The sequence below is a fragment of the Dromiciops gliroides genome, chromosome 1 (assembly GCF_019393635.1).
Source record: "Dromiciops gliroides isolate mDroGli1 chromosome 1, mDroGli1.pri, whole genome shotgun sequence".
In the NCBI taxonomy this organism is placed as follows: domain Eukaryota; kingdom Metazoa; phylum Chordata; class Mammalia; order Microbiotheria; family Microbiotheriidae; genus Dromiciops; species Dromiciops gliroides.
In genome coordinates, this window is record NC_057861.1 from 479,884,158 (window position 1) to 479,909,829 (window position 25,672).

Genomic DNA, 25,672 nt, shown 5'->3' on the forward strand with positions numbered 1-25,672 from the left:
TGAGGCAATTGGGGTTAAGTGACTTGCCCAGGGTCACACAGCTAGTAAGTGTTAAGTGTCTGAGGCCGGATTTGAACTCAGGTACTCCTGACTCCAGGGCCAGTGCTCTATCCACTGCGCCATCTAACTGCCACTGTAAGTCTCCTTTAAATAAATTCTATCTTGTTCACTCTGGAGCTGCCAGTATCTTTCTTTGGTATCCCGTTTTTATCTTGGGGGTACAGGGGCTGTATACACCTGAGCCCCTGCCCATACCCAACAGCAGAGGTGTCAAATGCATGGCCTACTGGCCACTATCAGCCTGAACCAAATCAAAATGTAGTTCCCTGTTTGACGTTGATGTGTTGATACACTAATAAAAAAGAAATATATAAATGTCTGGTTTCCTAAGTCAATATGCAGTTGGCAGGGATCCTTTTTATGTTTTAGTGGCCCCCATTACTATTTGCATTTGACCCCACAGGTGCAGAGGGAATTCTTTTTCAGGTAGCAGTTTGCTAATGGTAATGGAGGTCCTTTCCAACTCAGATATTCTGAAATTGTGTAATATAGAAGCCAATGTACTATTTACTGAAGAAAAACAGCACAGACCCTTCCCTCAAGGAAGAATTTTTAGCCTGTTTGTTAAGGCTTACAATTAACTAATTACTAGCTTTTGCTGTTTGTTCATTTATAATTCTGTTGCTGCCTATGCTGGTTTTGTCAACTAGTTCACAAAAAGAGAAAAGTCTCACCCCGGATAATTCACAGAGTGAGGAAGAACAATTGCTTAATTTCATTCATTCTTTGTAGTGCAGAGTTTTAGACTCAGAATCAAGAAGACCTGAGTTTTAGTCCGCCTCAGTCACTTACTACCTTATAACAATGAGCAAGTTATTTAACCTTCCCTGCTTCAATATCCTATCTATAAGGTGGGAGTAATAATAGAACCTATCTTGCAAGTTTGTTATGAGGATCAAATTAGATAATATATGTACAGTGCTTTGAAAACCATCAAGTGTTATATAAATGCTGGTTATTATTATTCAACAAGTACTTATTAAATGCCTTTGATATGTAATATACCATATATAGGGCTATGAGGTGACGTAATAGGGAAGATATAATAAATAAATATAAATATAATAAAATAGTAATATAAATAAACTAATAATATTAATAAATATAATAAAATAAATATAAAAAACATATGCTTTCAGGGAGCTTAAAATTATGTTTAGACCATAAGTTATGCACACAAAGAAATAAAATTGGAATAAGAATGTTTTAAGTGTTTAAAGGAGCTTCCAGACTAGATGAAGGCAAGATTATGTCTTTTATGAGCTGGGCATTTGAGAAAGGCTAAATAAATGTGCACTAATTCTTTTTTTCAGCTAAGGTAGCCAGTACCTAACTCTAGCCCTGTCTCACTAGAATAAAGAGTTTGTTTTCTAAACCCTAATTATCCATAGACTAGCAAGAAATTTCAATTGTAGGAACACATAGGAAGGTTACCTGGACATAGGAGCAATGGGTAGAATTTATCAAGATGTAGGTTTGATGTAAAGAAAAAAACCCTGGACACAGAACTATCCCTTGGGCAGAGTAGATTGCCCTTCATTAGAACCGTTTGGGGGCAGCTAGGTGGCGCAGTGGATAGAGCACCGGCCCTGGATTCAGGAGGACCTGAGTTCAGATCCGGTCTCAGACACTTAACAATTATTAGCTGTGTGACCCTAGGCAAGTCACTTAACCCCAATTGCTTCACCAAAAAAAAAAAAAAAAAAAAAAAGAACCGTTCAGGCAAAGTTTGAATGATATTTTCTGGGCATGCTGTAGAGGAGATTTCCATACAGGAAGCCTTGGAACTAGATGGCACTTGGAGTCTCTCCCATTTCTGAGGGTTTGTGATTCTGTGTGATTCTACAGGGCTACCACCTTCTTAAAATGAGAAATATATAACATATTTACCTGATACAAAGTATTATTATTCTTATTGAATTACATTCCAGCGTGCCTTGGTTGTTTACTGTTCGACTGAAACAATATAACCACCCATATATATTACAATGTAAACTGAAAAAAATCAGAATATTGCTTTATTCAATATCCAACTTAATTTGTCATCTCTTCCTATTTCACTCTAGGCACAGACCAGCATTTTACTTAACTCTCAGGAGTTTTACAAAAGGGTAGATTACTTTAGCAATTTTAAGGTGTTATTTTAGAGCAGAATGAATAGTTTCAAGATGACTAGAATCATTTTGGTCTTATGAGCAAGAAAGAAGTCTTTAGAGACTACTTAGGACACCTTTCTCAGCACCATAGCTGAGATGGATGGCAAAGCTATTTCATGGGGGGGAATTAAGTGGTTGAATTCAAGGCCTTGCTGGCTGTCCAAGGCATCACTCTAAATTGGCAAGGAGCATCTAAACATCAAATCCCACTTTCCAATAGACTCTAACGACATGTCATCTGAATACTTAGGGTGGGAGTAGGGTAAGAGGTAACAACCAGCATCATCTATTCAGTAGCAACTAGGACCTAATAACTGGCAAGAAACTTTTAAAAAAGGAGATATAACTAATGACTGCTTCAGGTTTGATTCCGGAACACTGACCATCATTTAATCTGGACACCCTTTCTTGCCTACCAAAGGCTCTACTCATCTTGGTTCTTGTCAAAAGGGAGCTTCAAGAACATAAGCCACACAGGATCATAAGGATGAAAAGGAAAGACAGCCTGTTTTGAGTTTCACTTGAAAGAGGCAGATTTGAAAATGACTCAGTGAATGGGGGCCATCAAAGTAACCAGGTGTGTGGAATGTGAATTCTCTAGAGCCCAAAGCATTCAGTAAAATACTGAGCTTCTTTTTTACGAAGTGAATGTCAGTAGCTTATTATGATTTATATCTGTAATCATTTGAATTCTCCTTATCCAGGATATTTCCACAAATTTATCTGACTGGTTAGATCCTGAAATTTCTTAGAGTTGATCTCTTACCCCTTGATCCTCTTATGAGCCACCATCTGATTTAGGGACTCAGCCATTTTGGCCTCATCCAACTTGGTCACACAAATGTTACAGCATCAGTTTTGTAGTGACCATCCATGTCTGCAGGATATGGGGACTATTTCAGACTCAGTTCAATCTGTGGCAATATGAAGAGGAATTCCAATAATCCTGAGGAAGGACAGTAAAAACATATAAAATGCCTTACCAGGTTAAAGCAAACTGCTCCTGACTAATGTTCACCATGAGAATACAGAAAAGGTTATTGACAATATCAGTGATTACATATCACTTGCTGAGGGCCTGTGTTACCTGGTCTAGCATGTTGACAAGGTCAGGAACAGCTATAGCAATCAGCATAACAACTTTACTCAGCTCCTGATAATCTACTGTAAATTGCCAGGTGCCATTTTCTTCTTCATTGGCCATATAGTATTATTATAAGAAGACTTTGTGTACCACAGTACTCCATCCTCCATCTCCATCAGGAGGGAGGAAATAATTGCCTCCTCTGCCTTTAAGGCATTATCCCAGTAAAAAATGCATTCACCTTTGCCTATAATTGCCAAGTACACAAGGACAATTTATTCTCATTTTCCTTATACCGGCAATCCCACTTTTCTAAAACTGTTAAAAAGAGCCAAGGGATTCTTTTTTCTATACTTCTCCTTTCCCTGTAGCATCCATCATGCTAAACCTGCCAGAGGAGAGGGTAGTTGGGAGCTCCCGCCTTTTCCCACTGAGGGAGCTCCTCATGTACCTCTACATATACCAGACAAGAGTCTTGTATCTATCCATCAAATCACCTGAGGCTTCCTTTCTTATGCACCATTCTTCCTCTACTTCAAGAAATAATTTACCTACAAAGTCATTGCAAATAGCACATGCTGACCATGCCAAATATTCTGGTCAAGGTCTAACTCATGCTGGTCTCATGATTCAGGGTTAGAATACAATAAACCCCTGGGGACTATGAAACGTAATAAAATGATTTTACTAACCACCAGGGACAAAAAGGATATAATTCCTATGGTTAAAAAGTATACTAATTCAAATAAAATGCTACTATCCTCTGCTTCTGTGTTCAACATGGCAATTAGCCATGGTCAGAAAGGCATCCTTTAAAGGTTTTAAGAGTTCCACTAAAATTTCCCAAGCACCAACTCAACATAAGCTAAGCCTTTTATATCTCAGGGGGCACAAGGAAGCCAAACCAATTATTCAAACCCTAGTCCCCTAGCCCAACTAAATATTGAGAATGGGCTTCCTGACTCTTTAAAAGGAAACTAGTCCAGCACAAACAAAACAGGTGCTACTAATATCATAACAGTTTCTACATTTGCTGGGAAGTCCCCAGACTAGTAAAATAACAGGTAAGAACAAAAAACAAACAAACAAAAATATGTAAGGTTCTTTGCCAGGTGGTGGGAATAGAAAAACACAAATAAAAATGGCTCCTGCCTTCATAGAATCTATAGTCTATAATCAAATTGTTATAGTCACCCCTTTAAACTTTTTAAATTCTTATTAAATAATACATTTGACATTAGAAATAGAGACTGGACCTGTAATTTTCTTGACTTAGGAAATTCCTGGGATAAGAAATTCCCCCCTCCTCACTCCCAGCCCCTTATAAATGTATCTAAGTATCTTCTTTACAAATTACAGATAATTATTTAAAGCATAGGACGTTTATTGACTTGCCTAGGGTTACATAGCCTGTCTATCTCAGAGGCAGACCTTCAGCCCAGGTCTTCCTAGATTTGAAGCCAGTTTTCTAAACACTATGTCATATGATATTTATTGATTGATTTGTAATATCTCCCAGTTTCACTACCAGCTCTCTTTCATAATGCCTTAAACATAAAATATATTGCTTTTATCATACCCCTTTGCCAAATTCAACACATTTATCAAGCACTTGGACATCAAACTTAGCAAATCACAGTCCTCTTTGGAGACTCAAAGCTAATCACATTCTTTATTCTAACTTAGACATTGGTTTGCCAAATACCCAATAGATGCCTGTTACTCTCAAAATTGCTTTAGAGTGTTACTAAAAAAGCCTTCCTCCACCTTATCAAATGCGATTTCTTCCTGTGTGACTGTTGTTTCCTTCCCCTGATAACTAACAGCCTTTCTTATCCTAAAAATAATAATAATTTTATTTATACTTTCAAATGTGTACTAATGTAACTTTACTCAGATCAGCAGATAAATGTTTAACCCTTTCCATTTCAGGTGGTTTTAGTGTACACTTTATAACCTTAATTTCATATGAAAAAGAAGGTTTAATTTTTTTTAACTTCATTAACAACAAAAACCCACCTTAATAATAGTTGTATCTTTATTTTAGTCTTTAAAAGCTTTTTCTGGAAAATAACCTTAAGATGCCCTTAAAATATATTTAAACTAAGAAAAACAAGTTTCACAAATTATAATGCCCTTGCAACATATCTATGAAAAAAATCCTAAGCACTATTTTCCTTATTTTGAAGGGGAAAAAAAGCCCAAAGAAATAAACAGCATCAATTGGCACCCTCTTTATTCTGTGGACAGATCATTGGACTTGAAGTTCAAATCCATCCTCAGACACTCACTCATCAGCTATATGACTCTGAGCCATGTGACAATTCAATTCTATTCACCTCAGTCTCCTCATTGGTGAAATAGAGATAATAATAACACTTACTTACTTGTTATAAGGACAAAATGAAATAATATTTGTAAAGTGCTTTGCAAACCTTAAAGCACCGTATAAATGCATTATTATTGCATCATCACCTTCATCATCATTACATAGTACTGGTGATATGTATCCGTAGTAGACCCATCTCCCCTTAGAAGTGACATCTCATTATTGTATGAATCAACATGTTCTCATTACACATTTATCTTTATGAAGATGAGGAGGAATTATGCATATAAGAACCAGTGCTATATTCTTGCTGAATATCCTTTCTATGTTAATTTTAAGTAGATTTTATTATTTATTTGTTTATTTACTTACTCATTTATTTATTCATCTATCTATGTATCTATGTATCTATCTATCTTGAACATTATATGGTCTATTGGTATCTCATTTCATTATAAGCCATAGCTTGAACCACCTAATTGGCCACTCAGATCTGGTCCAGAATATCTGACCTCAGATAACAGGCCTAGAATGATTTCATGGCTGATCTTGTTTTTGAAGTGGAGGAAGAGCAATGCAGGTCAGGTAATGGTATGTCTAGTTAGAGCAGCTTGGTATGTTGTTTGCCACACTTTTGGCCATACACAGAAACTAATACCTTCAATGGGACAGAGAAAGTGGTAGGGAGGGGAATGATCAATAGGATTAGCAAATCCTTTTGAGAGTGTGAGCTTCAAAGGATAAAGCTAGTTTGTGAGTAATTTAAGGGATTAAGCAGATAAGATCTTCATCCACGTTTATTTGCCTGAGTGGTCCATGGCCCGGAGGGAACAGGGGAAGAAGTTCCTCTCATTTGAAATAAGCACCAATGGATAAATCTTGCCAATGCCTCTCCCCAATACAACATCTATCTCAACATCTATCAGATATCATACATGGGTAGAAGAGGTTTAAGAGGAAGAAGACTACTCTCTCTCTCTTTTCCTCAGCGCTTCCCGAGGAGGGGCAGCTCTCTCTTCACCGGCACCATGCCTGCCCTCAGACCGCTAGTGAATCCCAAAATCGTCAAGAAGACAGCCAAGAAGTTCATTCGTCACCAGTCAGACTGATATGTCAAGATTAAGAGAAACTGGCGTAAACCAAGAGGCATTGACAACAGAGTTCCAAGACGATTCAAAGGCCGGATCTTGATGCCCAGTATTGGTTATGGAAGCAATAAGAAGACAAAACACATGTTACCTAGTGGATTCAGGAAGTTTCTGGTACACAACATCAAAGAGCTAGAAGTGCTGATGTGCAATAAATCTTACTGTGCTGAAATTGCTCACAATGTTTCCTCGAAGAATCGGAAAGTCATAGTTGAGAGAGCAGCTCAGCTAGCCATCAAGATTACCAATCCAAACGCTAGACTGAGTGAAGAAAATGAGTAAAAATTTGCACATTTTTATTTGTGTTAAATAAACCACCAATGACAAAAAAAAAAGACTAGATAGGTTGGGGAGGGCAAGTTATACATGGATTTGAATACTAAACAGAGAATTTTATATTGGATCCTGGAGTTGGTTATTAGTAATGACATTAATGACAGCTGATGAGCCGGATATTCTGTTTTTTCACACACCCTTCCCCCCAACAAACTAATTTTGGAAATGTTTTTAGAAATAAGAACTGGACCCATGATTTTACTAATATAGATAACTACTAGATGTAGAAACTTCCTCTACCAATGCAGGTCAGCAACATCCCTAGAACATATAGCCTAAGAGAGTTTATCTGACTGGAGCCACACAATCAGAGCAGGATTCTTACTTTTCCTATAAAACTCCTAAGCAGCTCTGATTACTGAGCAGCCCTGAGCCCTGAGCTGAGTCAGCTGATCTCCAGTGTTCTCCATGCCTAAACACTTTTCTTGTCTTCCAGGTGTGGAGAGAAGCTGCTGGATTTTATACCTGCCTTTTTTCTATGTTTTCCCCTACATCTGTTGCTTTTTGCTAATATGCATGCTTTACAGAACTTCTATTTGAGAAAAAAAAATTAGCTTTACACAGGGGCACACCTTAAGTCCACCTCTGTTAAGACAAGACATAATGCAAAAATTTTATAACAGTAATGTTGACTCTCAGAAATTCAATTCAACAAGAACATTGCCTATCCTAATATCACTTTTATATGCTCCCTTTCTCTCCTCTGACACTGCCACCACTATGTTGAGACTCTTATCACCTCATACCTGGACTCCTGAAATACACTGCTGGATGGTCTCCCTGACTCATCTTTCTTCATTCTAATCCACTCTCCACTAAGCTGTTAAAATGATCTTCCTAAATAAAGCACAGGTCTGATGACTATGTAACACCGCCCCCCTCCATTCAATAAACTCCCTATCACCTCCAGGATTAAGTATAAGATTTTGTTTGGCACTCAAAGAACTTTATAACTCAGCCTCTCCACCCAACCTTTCCAGTCTTCTTACATTTCACACATCCTATGTACTCCTTGATCCTGTGACAATGGCCTCCTTGCTATTCCATCTCCTGCCTCTGGATATTTTCACTGACTGTCTCCCATGCCTGGAGTTCTCTCTCTCTCTCTCTCTCTCTCTCTCTCTCTCTCTCTCTCTCTCTCTCTCTCTCTCTCTCTTCATTTGCGCCTCCTGATTTCCCTGGCATCTTTCAAATCTCAGTTAAAATCCTTCCTTCTGGAGGAAGCCTTTCCCAATCTCCTTTAATTCTAGTGCTTCCTCTGTTTATCCAGTATGAAGTTTGTTTGTACAGTTATTTGCATGTTGTCTCCCTCATTAGACTGTTAGCTCCTTGAGAGCAGGGTATGTCATTAGTTTTGCTTTATATCACTATCCCCCCTACACACAGTAGGTTCTTAATAAGTGTTTATTGACTGACTAGAATGCAAAGTCCTGGAGAGCAAGATCTTTCTTTTTAAATTTTTTCTCTTATCTTGGTATCCCAGTACCTAGCACAACATCCAACACATTTAGCTTGTTGGGAGAATGAATTAAAGAAGAGACAAAGTACTTTCAGCAGGGGAGAGCCTTTATAATTGGGAGAATCGGGCACTGAGTCATGGAGTTAGTATGTCCATGAACTGAACTTTGAGAAGAACAATGGCTTCTGAGTAATTCTTAAAGATGACAAGCAGAGCTTTTAGGGCATACGAGAGACATCCTGGGCAAAGTCAAGGAGGTGGATAATGGAATTCTATGTGGGTGAACTGCTGATACGCCAGTGTGATTGGAATGGTCTTGTGTCTAAAGCAAAGGGGATCACTCCTTAATGAACAATATCGAATAACAGTTCTTCAAGCACTTGCCAGAGAATTCCATAATGAATTGATAGAAATTTAGCACTTGCCAAAAGGTTGCATGAGATTCTGCTAGGACCTTTAAGGCTCAACAAATTCTAGGTGCCAAATCACCCTAAGAAATACAAACCTATTATTTTAGGAAGTATTTAACCTGAACTTATAGAAATCTACTTTTCTCTTATTCACGCACAATAATATTTTACTATCATTAAAACTTGAAAAAAAAAAAAAAGAAGCCCGTGGCACTAGCCAATTTCCCTTACAGCAATGCAGACCTTGGAATTTTCTGCTACAATCATATCTGTTCCAGTTTAGATTGTGGCTCTGCCACTTATTAGGATTGAAGGGACAGGTCCCGAGCAGGAGACCAAGAAATGGTTGGTAGATGGGCTAGACTTCCTGCTATTTCATCCTTTTCAAAGGCTCTTTTCAGGCTGCATGGGACCGTACATAGAATGCCAGTCCTGGATTCAGGAGGACCTTGATTCAAACCTATATCAGACACTTACAAGCTGTGTGACACTGGGCAAGTCACTTACACTCTCTGCACCTTGATTTTCTCATCTGTAAAATGTTGGAGTTAGACTTGACCTCTAAGGTCCCTTTTAGCTCTAAGTCTATGTTCCTTGTATGGATCTCATATCAAGGTTAGGAATCAAAACATGTTCACATACTGTTATCCTTCCATCTTTCCTTTCTTTTCATTACAAAGTGGAAAAAGTAAACTTGGTTTTTAAATTTTCAAACTGGCTCCTACATCTATAATTTGTAAAGTCCTACTATAAGGCGTATTGTTATATCACCAGAAAGCTAAATAGCTAGATCCTATTTTCTTAGCTTCTCCAAAGTTTAAAAAAAAATAACAACATTCTCTCAGCTTTTAAAGAGAGATAATGACAGGATTGTCCACTTGCAAAATATTTCTTCACCTATTACATAACTGTAGTTAAAGATGTTCTTCATTATGCTATCCAATGTCCCCAGTATATAAAAAAGCACATGATATATTCCTCCCCTTCAATAACAGGACAATTTTCTCCTTTCTAGATAAAATGATTTGCTTCCTTTTATTGGTTAATAATAACTCCAGGGGCAGCTAGGTGGTGCAGTGGATAGAGCACCGGCCCTGGAGTCAGGAGTACCTGAATTCAAATCCGACCTCAGACACTTAACACTTACTAGCTGTGTGACCCTGGGCAAGTCACTTAACCCCAATTGCCTCACTTAAAAAAAAAAAAAAAGAATAACTCCATACATCGAGTAACTGGGACATGCATTTCTCTCCTCCTATTAATTATTTTTTTGGAAGGGAAAGGGAGAGAGGATATTTTTATTTTGAATTATTCTGTTTCATATGTATTTTTAACTTATATAAGCTTTCTAAAATTCTTTTTTCAAGAAAGAGGGGGATAAAGTAAATGTATAAATAACATTGACTTATTTTTTGAATGTGGGAAGGAAGACACATTAGGGGCTACATCTCGAAATGATGATATTTTCATTAATTGATGAAGGAGAAAGAAGCTATATTCTATCAACTTACTTGATATGTATCTTATGGATATGGTATATAAGGTATCATGTGGAAATCATGAAGGAAGGAATATAACAAAATTGAGCAATCTTTTTCTTAATGTTTTGGAAAGAGTCAATACATTTTTAATTGAAAGAATGATACAGATCGGTGTAACTGTATACCTCTACATTATTCAATTTTTCTTAATCACGCTTCATTGAAAGTAGGAAAAAGAGAAGGTAGGGAAGGAGTTTTGGGAAACATACCCAATATGTGTGTCTTCAGTTCTTCCTTCACCACTAAATACACATCTTGCTGCTAAAATATCACCAAAGCTAACATCTACTGGGTGTTCCACAGGATAAAAAGCCTGTCCATAAAACAAAGATAGAAATATGTTAAGAAAACAAATTGTATGGAATCCTGGACCTAATGCTTTCGGCTTGCTTTGAGAATGTGAAATGTTATTTTTTTCCATGGCTTGATAGAAAAGTTGATCCCAAGGTTTAAACTTAAGGACACCAAACTTAAAATTAAATTACATGCTATAAAATTCTGGGAAAAATTTAGAAGTTGATTATCCAAATCTGAGAAACTGATTTAAAGTTATTTCAGGGATAGATAAGTCTTTACCAGTATATTTAAAATCATGTTGGAATTTAACAGAACAAAGAAAGACTGAATATTGTAGCAAATTGGAATATAGGGTCTAGGAACAGTATACACAAGCTATTCAAGAGATTAATGGGAAAACTATCAGATGTTTTTGCTTATTTCCCCCCAAAGCTCAATTGCTTTTCACCTACCTGTGGCAACTGAGGACTCTGTCGACCTATCAATGTCCATTGTCCATTTCTTACTCTGTATCCACTTACTACTTTACCTACAACAAACACATACCTATGATGAATTATTACTAATACCTTAAATATGTTATCTTTGACTGACTACTTTTAAATTAAATACATGTCTCTTCAAAATAAAAAGAAATCCTGTCTATAGGTAAACCTTCCAGTGTAATTTTTGGTAAACTCAGTAAAAAATTCAAGTTATTCTCGAAAATAGGAGTGGTTAGTATCTTTCATTCAAGATAACTTTGAGAATGAAGGCAAACTATAGCTTATGTTATCACAATTAGCATAATGTAAAGAAACAAACACTATATTTAAATAAAGTTGCCCAAAGTTCTTACCCAAGTGGTGAGTGTGAACTCTATATGCAAAGAGGTGCATTGGATATTTTTTGTAATGGCATGATATATCTGCATTGATCACTATTAGAAATGAAAAGAGAAAGAAAAAATGTTATTATTTAAACAAGGCAAAGTCCTTATTTTTTTTGGTTAGAAAGCCCACCAAAGACATTTCTGTAACATTCAACGAATGAGGAACATTTTTCCAATCTTCTCTGAAGTAATAATTAATTCAACAAATATTTATATAGAGGCCTTCTACATGAAAGACATTGTACTAGGTATAGTAGAGACATCAAAGAAGAATAGGAAAGCATGCCAGGAACTTTCTTATCACATCAACAATTCATAAACAAAACTGACCAGGGTTGGACACCTAAAATGCTGTCAGAGTATTTGGCTAGTACTTTAATCTTGAAATTTATTCTGTGGAGAAAGTTAGCTTGATAAGATCTGCTTTGAATTTCACTGGTAAAAGATTTTCTTTTTATCAAATTAAAACATGTAAATATATGACTATATATTTCTCAACTATTGGAGTCATATCTTGGTATACAATATAGTGCTCAATATAACATCTTTCACATAGTTTGGGTTCCATAAAAAGTTTTAAAGTGAACACATGGACATCAAGTAATGAGGAGGTAGTTCTGGCCATTAAATTTAAAAAGATTTTTTTTAAACCAGTCCTAGGATTTCAGGGCAGTTGGGTGGTATAGTGTATAGAATGCTGGGCTCCGAGTCAGGAAGACTCATCTTCCTGAGTTGAAATCTGACCTCAGACACTTATTAGCTGTGTGACCCTGGGGAAGTCACTTAACCCTGTTTTCCTCAGTTTCCTCATCTGTAAAATGAGCTGGAGAAGGAAATGGCAAACCATTTCAGTATCTTTGTCAAGAAAACCCCCGAAATGGGGTCGTGAAGAGCTGCATGGACATGACTGAAAACAACTGACCAAACAAGGATTTCTGTGTTGTAGGTGAAACTCCCAATGAGAAAACTCCTTCTATGAAGGCAGATCAGCACTTCCTCTTCAATTTACAGTCTTTGATTGGTACACTGAGAAGTTGAGTGACTTGGTCAGGGTCACAAGTGATTATATATAAGGAGATACCTGAATTCATGTGTTTATAACTCTAAGGTCTGCTCTCTATATCATCTTGCCTTAATTTAAAAGATGCCTTAAAGTAAAAATCATGATAAAATAATTTAACTAATTATACTGCCTCTCTCTGAAAAAAAATTTCATATTATTCCATTTACCATCACAATATCCCTCAAAGACAGCAAAAGACAGGTATTATGTTGTCCATTTTACAGATAAAGGAACTGAGATTCAGAGAGTTTCAATGGCCTAAGATTAATGAAAAAGCTAATGCTGGACTTGCTAGTTTTCTGATTATAAGAAAAGACTATGGTATTATCTTTTCTATAGACTACTCTCAATTGCTCAGAGAAAGCATACCTGGCTTGTTCTTTTCTCAGTTTCTATAATCTACATTCTATTCTCTGCTCTTCTTCATTAGTACTTCAACAATTGAGTAGAAATGGTAAGAGAGATGGCACCAAAATTATTCCATTAAAGATGGTGAGAATATCAATAGAGGTTTGAGACATGTGGGTCTCACTTGTGCCTCAAAATGTACTGATTTATCTTCTTGAGTTTAACAAGGTTTAGTTTTACTCAGGAACAAAATTCACTCTAAAAGATAATGGTACTCTCAATGCATATTCCAGAGTTAAGGTCCAAAAGGCAATAAATGCTGGAAAGATTTGTGATTTGTGTCAGCATGGGGAATTCCTACTTCCATGCTCAACCAGGCAACAGGCAACAAAAAGCCAGTAAATGCAACTAGGCTTTTAATAGATAAGACTTAGAAAGTTGCTTCAAGCACATAGAGGATAAGGAATTTGCTTGGGTCACCCAGCTTAATCAGTTAACTAATCAACATTTACTAAGTGCGTACAATGTGCCAGGTACTAAGTGCTAGGGATACAACAAGAGACAAAAGACAGTCTCTGGCCTCAAGGAGCTTACAATCTAACGGGGAAGACAACTGGGAAACAAATACACACAAAACAATCTACAGACTGAAGAAGAAGGAAATAATTAAAAGAAGGAAATTAAGAGGAATTAAGGAATTCTTCCCATAGAATATGGATTTTAGTTGGGACTTAAAGAAAGCCAGTGAGTTCCATTTTGGGGGAAGAGAGAGGAGAGTATATTGGGGATGGGGAACAGCCAGAGGAAATACCTGGTGCTTCTGGAACATCCAGGAAGCCAGTGTCACTGAGCTGGATCTTGGACCAAGGCTCTAATGCATTTTAAAAATTCAATATTTAGTAACAAAAATTGTTAATATAACTTCACTCACCTTTCTCCCCTGGTGGTATGACAGTATCCACAGACATCATAAGATACATGCCAGCAATTAAAGGCTGCCTGTAGAAAAAAACGACATATTTATCAAAAAAAAGGACAACTACTAAATCTATAGTTTTGTAAAAATCAAATATGCTATAAAATATCAGATTAGCAAATGTTAATTAATAAAGAACTTTTAGATCATAGAGCATAACAAAAGCTGCTGTGTTTCCTAGATGGATGAAAAGCATGAAAGTGCTACAGTAAAGGAGATACCACATATAAAATTATTTTTCCCTCAAATAATTAAAAACAATAAAATAGAATTAAATTATGATTAAAACTTACATTTTAGAATATCTTATATGACACAAATGTTGTTAAAATCTAATAGTTTTTGCAGTTGGATGGGAGGAGTCTATGAAATGACCACTTCTCATATATATATTTTTTTGTGAGGCAATTGGGGTTAAGTGACTTGCCCAGGGTCACACAGCTAGTAAGTGTTAAGTGTCTGAGGCCGGATTTGAACTCAGGTACTCATGACTCCAGGGCTGGTGCTCTATCCACTGCACCACCTAGCTGCCCCTCACTTCTCATATTTGAGGTAGATTGGGGACATTTCTCACTGGAGTTGAAGAGGTTGAGAAATGGGGAGGCCAGGACAATTGAAGGGGGAGGGGTTGTTTAAAGAAGAGACAATTGGTCCCAGAGAGAGAGCATAAAGGAGGCAATGGGTTGTAAGGAATAAGTCATGATCATGAAGTGGAGAAAGGCAAAGATGATATTTTTATTTGTGCTCCACAGAATAAAATACTTCTGACTAAAGTAAATGTAGGAGACCCAAACCAAAAGAAATAAGAACAAGAAGCTACATCTTACATTTCTTTCTTTCTTTCTTTCTTTCTTTCTTTCTTTCTTTCTTTCTTTCTTTCTTTCTTTCTTTCTTTCTTTCTTTCTTTCTTTCTTTTACTGCCACATCTCTTCTGGTCAAATAGATCCAATACTTACTTATATGACAGGGCAAATCCCTCATTTTAATTTTAAAGTTCAATTCAATGAAAATTTTTTTCAAGGTCAATCAGTATACTATATTGAGAAAATACTGACTGATTATATGATAAAGAAAAGATACAATATTAAATACAGAAAAAGTTAAATCCGTCCTCTTCTTTCCCCACTTCCCTCCTAATGCTAATCCTTATGATTTGGTCAAAATAAGACCAGAGCCAGTGGTCCAGGTAGTAGTGGAAGACTTGGGTAAGAGGTCCTTAGTTACCACAATAATGCTAATTTTTTCCCTGAGCTATGAGTCAGTGAGGTAGGAAAAAGGGGTATGGTAGTCCCAGTGAAAACTATCTGATTTTAAAGTTTTAATTCACGAATATATTCTATATTTAAAAGCACTTACTGTAGACGTGTCAGGTGCAAGGTCACACCAGAACAATCCTTGTGGTTATCTGAAAACACAAAGACACACTATAAATATGACACATCAATAGAGGGATTTCAACATGATTAAATTTTCTTACCACATCACATCACATCACATCACACTTTACAGTTTATAAATTGCTTTGATATATATTTTCTTAGTTGTCCTCAGATATTTCACAAGTTGGAAAGTTGGTAATTGAAGTCAAACATCCACAGAGATTCAACTGTGATTTCAATTATTAGCTCTATGCAGGTGACTTTCCTGATTTTTTAAAACCATATTGACAAATGATCATGGGATATCTCCAACAGGATGGATGTCCCATAGGAGTTGGAAACTCAATATGTCTGAAATGGAATTGATTCTATTTTCCCCCAATTCATCTCTTTTATACATTTTCCTGGTCTTCTCATGAAGGACAGAAGGAGAGTTCACCTTTTTTTCATCCAGCAGACATAATGAACTAGGAAATCATGAGCTTGGTTCTTGGGAACCCTGACTGCCTTACTCACTTTGTGTTGTTTTCCTTGAATATATAACAATTCTGAGATGGACATGTCCAGTCTTGGAGGCAACCTTCTGAGTCTGAGACGTCAGGATTTCTAGGGTTCCTCAACTGAAGAAAATGTACTCCTTTCACATCCACTACGGCAATTCTTGGAGGAGAAGGTGACCCATTATTATGGAAGGATAAGTCCAGGCCCTAGCCTGACTCACAAAAGATATAGACCTAGACAGTGCAGAGCTGAGGTGAAAGGTAAAATGCCACTTCAAGCAGTGTCACAAACTTCATCAGGTCTCTGAAAGAGTACAATAATAGTTATGCTACTGTTGCTGTTTCTTTAAGTATTAATGTTCAGTTTAGTCTCTTGTATTTAAGATTTCTTTTGTGTGGAATGAATTAATAGTTGCCCAAAATCTGATCTACATTGTACACTAGGTATACTCTCTTTTCCTATCACCTCAGCTTTTGGAAGATCCTAGACATCTGCCAAAATAAGAACTTTAATTTTCCTGAGGTTGGCATATAAAAACCCAAAGAGATCATGTGGCAAAAGAACAACATCCTTTTCTCTGGAGGTTTGACTCTTATAAGACTAAATCAGACTTACACATTCCTGGGTGTATAGGGGAAGGGCTCTTTAATATAGAGGGTTAAGGCATAGTATGCCTATCTCCACTGGGACCAGTAGATTTAAAAACATTATACACATGCATATAGGCCTATGATTTTTTGGTGGAGAAGAATCATGGTGAAGAAGATTCCTTTATCAATGCAAGTTCTACTGTTTATAGTCTTAGAAATTTTACTGAGCGCTGAGGCTTTAAATGACCTACCCAGGGTCACAAGGCAGTTTCTGAGAGTCAAGATTGAATTTAGAGGTCATTCTCTTTCTACTACGTAATGCTGCTTCTTTGCCTTATATATCACTAAATATTTATGGAAGCGAATGCCTCTGATCTAGATGTAAACCTTGCCTACATCATTCTAGGCTATATTCTTCTACTGGGTTCTTCACCAGCTGACTTTAGATTATTTTCCCTTTTTTTTCATTAAATATGGTTTGCTCCTTGCTCACTCTATGCCTTTTCCCCTTTGCTAATTCTAATACTATTGCTGAATGATGAATATTTCTGACTCCAGGCCTAGCATTCTATCCAGTGTGTCACCTAGTTGCCCATACATATTTTATTTAACCTTAATTGTGTTATGTTATTTTTCCCTGATGAAGTTCTTGAGGAGAGGTACTGTTTCATCTTTATCTTTATATTCACCAAACTTAGGGCCTGGCCAGACACATATTAAGCACTCAACAAATACTTATTCATTTAAATCAAATAGAGACAAAATTATTAATGGCTTAGCTCTTATTTCCATAATCACTTGGAGGAAGAGACTAGTGTGATTTCCTTATTAATATTAAGTTTATAGAAAACAGCAAAAATATAGTTTTTAAATTGCCCATTGTGGATAACATATCAGTGGTTAATCTGAATTTTTGATGATGAAAAGTTTCGTGAAACAAATTTAAAACACATCTTTAACTACAACACTTTAAAAAAACCTATCAATACCTGTAACAATAAAAACTTACATTTTAATTTAGCTGAGAGAAGACAATTTTAATTTAGTTGAAGAAAGGTTTTTGATATAAGAAAACTAGTTTCTTTCTTTAAGTAATTTTTAAAATAACTATAAGTGAAATATACACATAAACCCTGATTAGATTTCCTTAGAGAATATTCCCTTTCACCCATAACTTGTTTGAACAAAAAATATCATCACATATGACAAAATATATTAAGTATTGCCATGGGCATTTTGATCTAACATACAAAAAAAGCTGGAATACAGATTGATTAATCATATTTGGTACTTTGGTAATAAGATAGCAAGATATTATCCATCGATATATTCTGTATTTGAGGTAATTTAGCATTTCAATACTAACTCTTTGGGCTGGAATTCAGAGCCTTCCAAATTTTTCCTCCAAAATATCTTTCTAGCCTGTGCTCAAAGCATTCTCATTTAAATGCTTTTTGTTCCTGTTAGACATTGCTGTTTCCTTTCCTCAGCACCATCTACACCTTTCAGTTTTTATCCTTTGTTCATGTCATTCTTCATAGTTGGAATAGATTCTTTTTTCATCTCTATTTAATTAAACTTTACCTATGAACCAGATCAAATGCCACTTAACTCTATGAAACATTGACTGTCTAACTGCTTTCCATACCCTAACACTCAAAAAATAACCTCTTTTTCCTGAATTCTTATGGTATCTTGAACCTCCCCTATGCATTTACCAAATTTGATTTTATATTATAGTTAATGATTTGCCCAGGGTAAAAACCAATTTCGAGTTTTCTTTGTGATCATAAGTCTTATGTACCCTACTAAATTGCAAATTTTCACAGATTTTTTTCTAAATAATTTTCTTTTTAAAGATAATTTTTTGTTTCCAAAGTTGGTAATTATGTCAGTTGTTTTTTCTTGATTATTTTTCTTTTAAGTTCCACTGATACCTTTTGTTGCTCCATCAATTATTTCTAGATACTCACTACCTCCAACAAGATGATATTTGCAAAGTACTTAACATAGTATCTGGCACAATGTAGGCCCTATGTAAATGTGATTACTATTATTATTATTATTATTATTATTATTATCGTTAATAATAATCCAATGAGCCCTCCCTTTCAACAAAGAACAGCCTAACAAGATCATCTGCCGTAGTGATTATACCTGATAGTTCAATTAACACTCCATATCAATTATCCCTCATGTCTCTGATGAAAGCAGGAAGGTATATCTACTCACCTCTTCACTGGGGTCAACATTAGTCAAACAACTTTGCATTCAATTTTGTTTTAGTGTTGTCCTTATCCACATGACTGTAGTCACTGAATACACTAGTCTTTTGGTTTGCATCACCTTACTCTTCTCCAGTCTAGATAATTTTTCTCATGCCTCTCTGAATTTCCCATGTTTGCTATCCTGGCACAATAATATTCTACTATATTCATATTCCACAATGTTCTTACCCCCTCTCCACAAATTATTTCCAATAAGACAAGTATGTGCCCATGTTAGTATGTCTCTGGCACATAGTGGACATTTAAAAATGCTTGTAAATGGACTGAAAGAAAAGAGTTTATTGTTGTTCTACATAGTTCTGCTATTATGTTGCATTTTTCTTTTTTTATGTTGAGAAAGACCAATACATAGCATAGCCAAATGCAGTAATTTTGTACTAATGGAGTCCCTAATGCTTATGGTTCACATAAAAATCTAAATGACTTGTGTTGGAGGAGCTTCTAGATGGAGGATGGGTGTTCCCATGTGGGGTTATGATTGCAGCTTCAGTCTGGTTATAGCTTTGATGTAAAATATTGTAGGCATCTTAATAAACCACTGAATCCATTTTCAAAGAGAAATGGTTTCACTATGCACTGCATATTAGCAACCTGAAATATAGTCACCATGCATTACATTAAAAATGATTAATTGGTGATCACACTCTGGATCAAGGATTTAGCTCCTCTGACCTAAAAAAAATCCTACTGAATTTAATTTTCCATTGTAATTGGAAAGTATCAAGGAACCACTGTCTAAAAGTCCATCTCCAACTGAGCAGGAATATACATGAGAATTGCCTCATTGAATCTTTTCTGGGGAAAAACCCAATCTAATAATATCTCATACCCAGTCATATAGCTTACTTGATCATATTCTACTATGATTTTTTATAAAGGCGTAAAATAGGAAGAAATTTGCAAATGAATTAGCACACCTCAGGAGGTATCTAAGAACTCTGTAATTAAGACTGAAATGTGCCATAACATTGAGAGTATTATGAATATTACCAATGATATTGTGTCAACCACTGTCAGTTGAAGCAAAATATGGGAGAAATCATAGGAGGAAGGGCAGCAAGTTTCAGAGGACATAGATTTATAAAACTATTCATTAGCCAATTAATAACATAACTGAAATAGTTCAGTTATTAAAGCAGTAGTATGAATATCTAAAGGCCCCTGCTTTGGCCCCAGGCTTCATTAAAAAAAAAAGAATTTTGAAATTTCTCCCAAATAGATTGTTGTAAATAGAGCATTAGACTTACAATCTAAAAGAGCAAATCCAGACTACCTCAGATGTTTCCTAGCTATGTGATGCTCTAAGCAAATCATTTAAACTCCCTGTGCCTCAGGCTCTTAATCATTAATATAGAGATAATAGTAACAATTCCCTCACCTTACTATTGTGAGGATCCAATGAAATAATCAACTTAAGGCACTTTGTCAACCTGAAAGTTATATAACAACTATTATTATAGGAACCTTCAGAGGAAAGGATATAAGTTCATTTCTTTTCATTAAAAAAAAAAAACACCACCAATATCCTTCCTCCCTCCAGTATCCCCCAAAAGCTTATATCAAATCAGAAGTCTTATGTGACTTAAAACAGTTTTTTTTTGATCAGGGCTTTACAAAAAGGTTTTCTACTCTAAAAAACCAATATGAATATAACTATCATCACTGTCGCTGCCTGGCTAGTTTACTAAATTAGCAGATCATAACATATACCTGGGATAGGCAATACAGATGGATAATGATTGGGTTTAGAACTGAAGAAGAAGAAGAGAGTGGACTACACTGAGTCTGAGCAACCTCATAGTGCTTTTAATGACCCCATCCTGTTCTCTGGGGCAAAGACCCATTTTTTGTTGTTGGTGTTGTTGTTTTAAATAGCAGTGTTTTGTTGTTGTTGTTGTATAGCTGTGAATCTTGGGCTGCTGCAGTCTCGATGGAATCAATGTAATTTGTTGTTTAGCTGATTAGTTGACTTTTTGTGACCTCATTTGGAGTTTTCTTGGTCAAGATATTACAGTGGTTTGCCATTTCCTCCTTCAGTTCATTTTACAGATGAAGAAGTGGAGTAAATAAGATTAAATGACTTTCCCAGAGTCACAAAGCTAGTAAGTATCTGAGCCCAGATTTGAACTCAGGTCCTCCTGACTGCAGGGCTGGCACTTTATTCACTCCACCACCTAACTGTTCCTAACACAGTAATAGGTCACCTGGAATGCAAAGGGAAGATCCATGGTAGGCATAGGTACCTATCATAAGGAAATGTCATGTGGTGAGAATACAGAATAGTGGGTATATAGCCGGCTGTTTCATTGGCACCTATTCAATGTAAAAACACATGGAGAAAAGCCTCCAGTATGTTAGGTGAATGCTTAGTAGAGGATCTATGGAAGAATAGCTCAGAATTGACTATGAAAAAGTAAGCATAGGGTTGCAATCTTCTCTGATGCAAGAAATAGATATATTGATGAGATCACAAATACAGTGAAGAAACAAATAAGTTGCCACTATGTTTCTACCCAAGGGCACCAAAGTGACTCAGTGGATAGAGTATTGGGCCTGAAGGAAGGAAGACTAATCTTTGTGAGTTCATATCTGGCCTCAGATACTTACTAGCTGTGTGACTCTGGGCAAGTCGCTTAACCCTGCTTGACTCAATACCTTATTTGTAAAATGAGATTGAAAAGGAAATGGTAAATCACTCTGCTCTCTTTGTCCAGAAAACCCCAAAGGGGATCACAAAGAGTTAGACATGACTGAACAACAACAAATATTTCTATCCTTCCAAAATGTTTTTTTTAAAATACTATCTCCCCACTTTCTCTAGGCATCTTCAGGGAGTATAAGGGCACAATACTGGAAGTTTCATTAAAAAAAATCTAAAGTAGTTAGCAACTACATAACAGTGTCTATTTACTGTGGCCGAAGGGGGGAAAATCATTTAATTTAAAGAAATATATTCAAAATCAAGAATGTCATATGTTAGACAGAGAATAGGTGAAAACTTAAGTGGAAACCTAAAAAGAATATTAATTTATTTAGGAAAATATCCCAAACTTTGGTCTCTCATAGAGTATATTTTGATGACTAAAATGAAAAGTTGAATTTTATAAATTCCACAATATTTCTCAAAAGAGTGCTGGTTTTATGTTTATTTTTGTAGAGAAAAATTAAATATTTAAATATCAATAAGTTCCTGAAAACTCCTCTGAGACAATTATTAATAATAGGGGTTTTGGGACTTCTGAGGCCCCTGCTGAGAAAGCCGGGCCTGACCTTTCTTAAGGTCAGCCCAGAATCAGGAAGTTACCTCATTCGAAACCTCACCTACCTGAAAGGCTTGTTCTCACCAGAGGATCTGTTCTCTGGGCTCTGACCTCAGCATGACTCAACGAACCACCCTCAAATCCAGTGAACCAACAGATTTGAGTGATGCTAGCCAGTTAGCTTTGAATAATGTGTATGGGCAGGCTCTGCTCCTGCCCACAGCAAGCTTGCACAGACACTCACTGTCTTTGGTCCAGGAACTTGGTGAGAGTAGATTCAGCCCTCTAGGATTCCCCATTTTCTCTCTTCTCTCTCTTCTATTTCCAAGCTAGGCTTTCCTATCTTTCAGAGCCATGCATGCTTTCTTTACTAATATTTAATATACTTTAATAAATGCTTAATGCCCCCAAACTGTTGCAGTAGCTTCTAATTTCTAAGTTACAAATATATGATAAACCCTGGCTAATTTTCTGGGAAAGAAATAGGACGACCACATATAATTTTACTCGCCACACTTCAGAAATCAAAATATACAGAATTCAACTAAGTATGCTGTTATACCAAAAGCAATGGTAGATTTAGAATCTTAATTGTGATCATGAGTACTAATATTAAATATTAATGTAGGAAATGAGGGATTTATGATGCTAGGACAATGTTCACAATCTAATGTCTTTTGTTTCTAAGTATTTTTTAATGTTATTCTTATTTTTAATAACTCATGTCTAGTGGAAATTATAATTCTCATTATTTGAATTGAAAAATTCTTAGGGTAATAATAGATAAGTAAACTGTAGCATATTCCACAGTGGAATTCTAGTTGGGAAAAATGAAAACTAAAAATAAAAAAGCAAAGGAATTTATTATACATTAGGACATTCATCCATGGTTTGTTTGTTTGTCCATTTTCCTAGACTTGTGATCTCATCAGTGTGAAGTACTCCTAATATGAAAAATTTCCACCCATGCAGAATGGCAACTCATTTTTAATTTATAGTTTTAGACATTTCCCTGGAGTACTAGAAGATCAAATGACTTTGCACATGGGCACACAGCTAGTATGAGTCAGAAGCAGCATTTGAACTTGTCTTCCTGATCCCAAGGTTAGACCTCTATCCAATCTATGATAATGCCCCTCTTTTTTGTTATTACTTTACCTAAAATAGTCAATTACAAACACAGTATTTTAAAAGCGGGATTTGCTATTCCAAATGAGAGGCCCTACAGTTATCATCTGTTCATATGCAAATTTATTGCATTTTAATTTGAATAGTGAATATATATGTACACAAGTGCATGCATATCTTTATGTGTATATATGCGCACACATTCACACAATACATGTATGTGTATATATGCATTCATGTGTGTATATATGTGTGTGTGTATTCACACACAAACCTATAAGGAGAGATAGAAACACTCAAACAAGGAGACCTATTTGACCTCTACCATGGGGTTTTGAGGCCTTAAGAGCCCTTGATATCTAGAGATATTCTGGCAGCAAGAGAATATTTGGCCAAAAGCATATTTTAGCATAGCATTTGGCATGAAGATTGTGACCTTTTAACTCTAACATGATGCTTGTCACAATGATGCATTACTGTTTTTGTAACTCCCAGATGGAAGTCTTGCCCCATGCAAACTCAGAAGCTTCAGCTAGCCTTTGCATCTTTCAGCGATGATTTTCAGTCTGCTCTAGCTTGCAGGTCACTTCTGATTCAAGAAAATTATTGCCTTCGGTCTCAAAGGGCTAATTTTCTCTAAAGTTCATTTAGTCTAGAGCTCATCTCATACTCTAAGTATCAAATCAGGAAATAAGACATAGACAAATACTGGCAACACAAAGAAAGATAAGTCAAGAATGTCACTGTTCCTCCTGATGCTATAGAACTTCAAGTCACAGAGAATTTTCAGTGAAAAGCTCTTAATGTCTTTAGTATTTTACATTTCACCTGGACAGCATTCTGCTATTAATACCTATTAGCCTTTTAGTATGGTATGTCTAGCTTGGTGGATAAATGTGGGCAATTTTCTCCCTCCACTATCATATTTAATTTAAAGACATTTTAAAAATTACATTTGTAAGGCATTTTCATCAGCCTTTGTTAGGGGCATACAATGCCCTGACAGAAGTCTCTCAACTTTATATTTTAAGCCACAGTCCTATGGTATGAATCCCATTATCAGACATTATCTTCTTAACCAGGTATTAAGTTTCCAAGGTGCAGTTTGGGAGACATTCAATTTAAGGTCCCTTATAGCTCTATATCCTAGGATTAAAATGGTTAACGAGGCAATATGAGATTGTGGAAAGAGTAAATTATAAAAGAAAAATATCAATATAAAACAATTATGGAACAGTTCTAAAGTCACCCTAAAAGCCAACATTATACCAATCACATAAAAATTGTTGATGGATTGTTCAAGGTAGGGGAATGGTTAGAGCAGGCTAACAGTAAGAATAGAACTTGTAGGAGAAGTTCTGAATTAAGACACTTCCCAAATGTGTATTTTAAGACCTGACTTTATACCTACCCAGTCTGAAAAGCCTAGTTCAGACTACTGAATTTGGGGACTAGGAAGAGACAAGGGAGGAAAAAAAACATTCTATCATAAAATGCTAAGGCTTAAAGGGACCTTAGAAATAATCTAGTCCAACACCCTCACTTCATAGATAAATAGATCCTGAGAAGAAAGTCCAATATGAAAGGCCAAGGAAATAGAATTTATGGTTATTCCTCTGTAAAAATGAAAATAGCTCAATAAAACAAGTAAGCCTGAATGTGAAGACAGAAAATATTCTTGACCAGCCTTAACCTAGGCTAGACTAAGTGATTTATGCTTGTGGATTAAAATGCAATATGGTACTTATAGACCATAAAGTGCAATAAATATAACTTTATTAATGACAATAAATTAAAAGATTTCTTTTTTTTAAAGGCTAAAAACCACTATTCATCTCCACTTCCACATTCAGGATAACATTCCCTACAGGTAGTAGGCACTCTGATAAAACTTCTGACACGAAATTCCTCCTGGGCCATTTATCCTGTGGATGACAAGGAAGCCAAAAAGGTTTCCTCTTCCCTTAGTGGACTAGCACATTCCTCATACCACTAGAACTGTATGTCTGTAAGATACTGGGTGGGGCTGCCAAAAAGAAAGGAGAAGGGAGAGGAAATGCAAAAGGGAAAGGAAGAGGCAGGCCATGGGAGGCTGGCAGGTAGGGGGGTTGATTAATCCAGGCCTCAGTGTGGTCAGGCAGCCTAACTATTGCTAACAATGTTCCCTAGAGCTCCACCTCCTATTTGCATTAAAGCAGTGGAACAAAACAAGGATAGCACTGTTAATTAACTTCTATATGGGGAGCAAATGGTATATAAGATTGTGCTTCTAATAAGATTAGAACAATTTCATAAGACAAACAAGCCTCAATGTATAGCAGAGAAAGAAAAGAGATATTTAGTGGCTTCTCTGTGGGGTAGGAAGTTTTAAATATATATACCCTATATAAAATAATAACAAAATTCATCTGGAAAAACAAAAAGTCAAGAATATCAAGGGAAATAATG

General features: G+C 36.0%; 1 protein-coding gene and 1 pseudogene across 5 annotated transcripts in view; one reads left to right on the top strand and one right to left on the bottom strand.

Moving 5' to 3' along the window:
* LOC122740316 overlaps nt 1–7,059 on the top strand; it is a 38,526-nt pseudogene extending 31,467 nt beyond the window's left edge.
* PAM (peptidylglycine alpha-amidating monooxygenase) overlaps nt 1–25,672 on the bottom strand; it is a 310,801-nt gene that overhangs the window by 107,352 nt on the left and 177,777 nt on the right. For all 5 annotated transcript variants that reach the window (XM_043982355.1, XM_043982346.1, XM_043982336.1 and 2 more), the window contains exons 8-12: nt 15,435–15,483; nt 14,034–14,101; nt 11,659–11,739; nt 11,273–11,349; nt 10,733–10,836 (exon numbers count right to left, since the gene is read on the bottom strand). In XM_043982355.1, the coding sequence (XP_043838290.1) occupies nt 10,733–10,836; nt 11,273–11,349; nt 11,659–11,739; nt 14,034–14,101; nt 15,435–15,483 (379 nt within the window). The remainder of the gene's footprint in view (nt 1–10,732; nt 10,837–11,272; nt 11,350–11,658; nt 11,740–14,033; nt 14,102–15,434; nt 15,484–25,672) is intronic.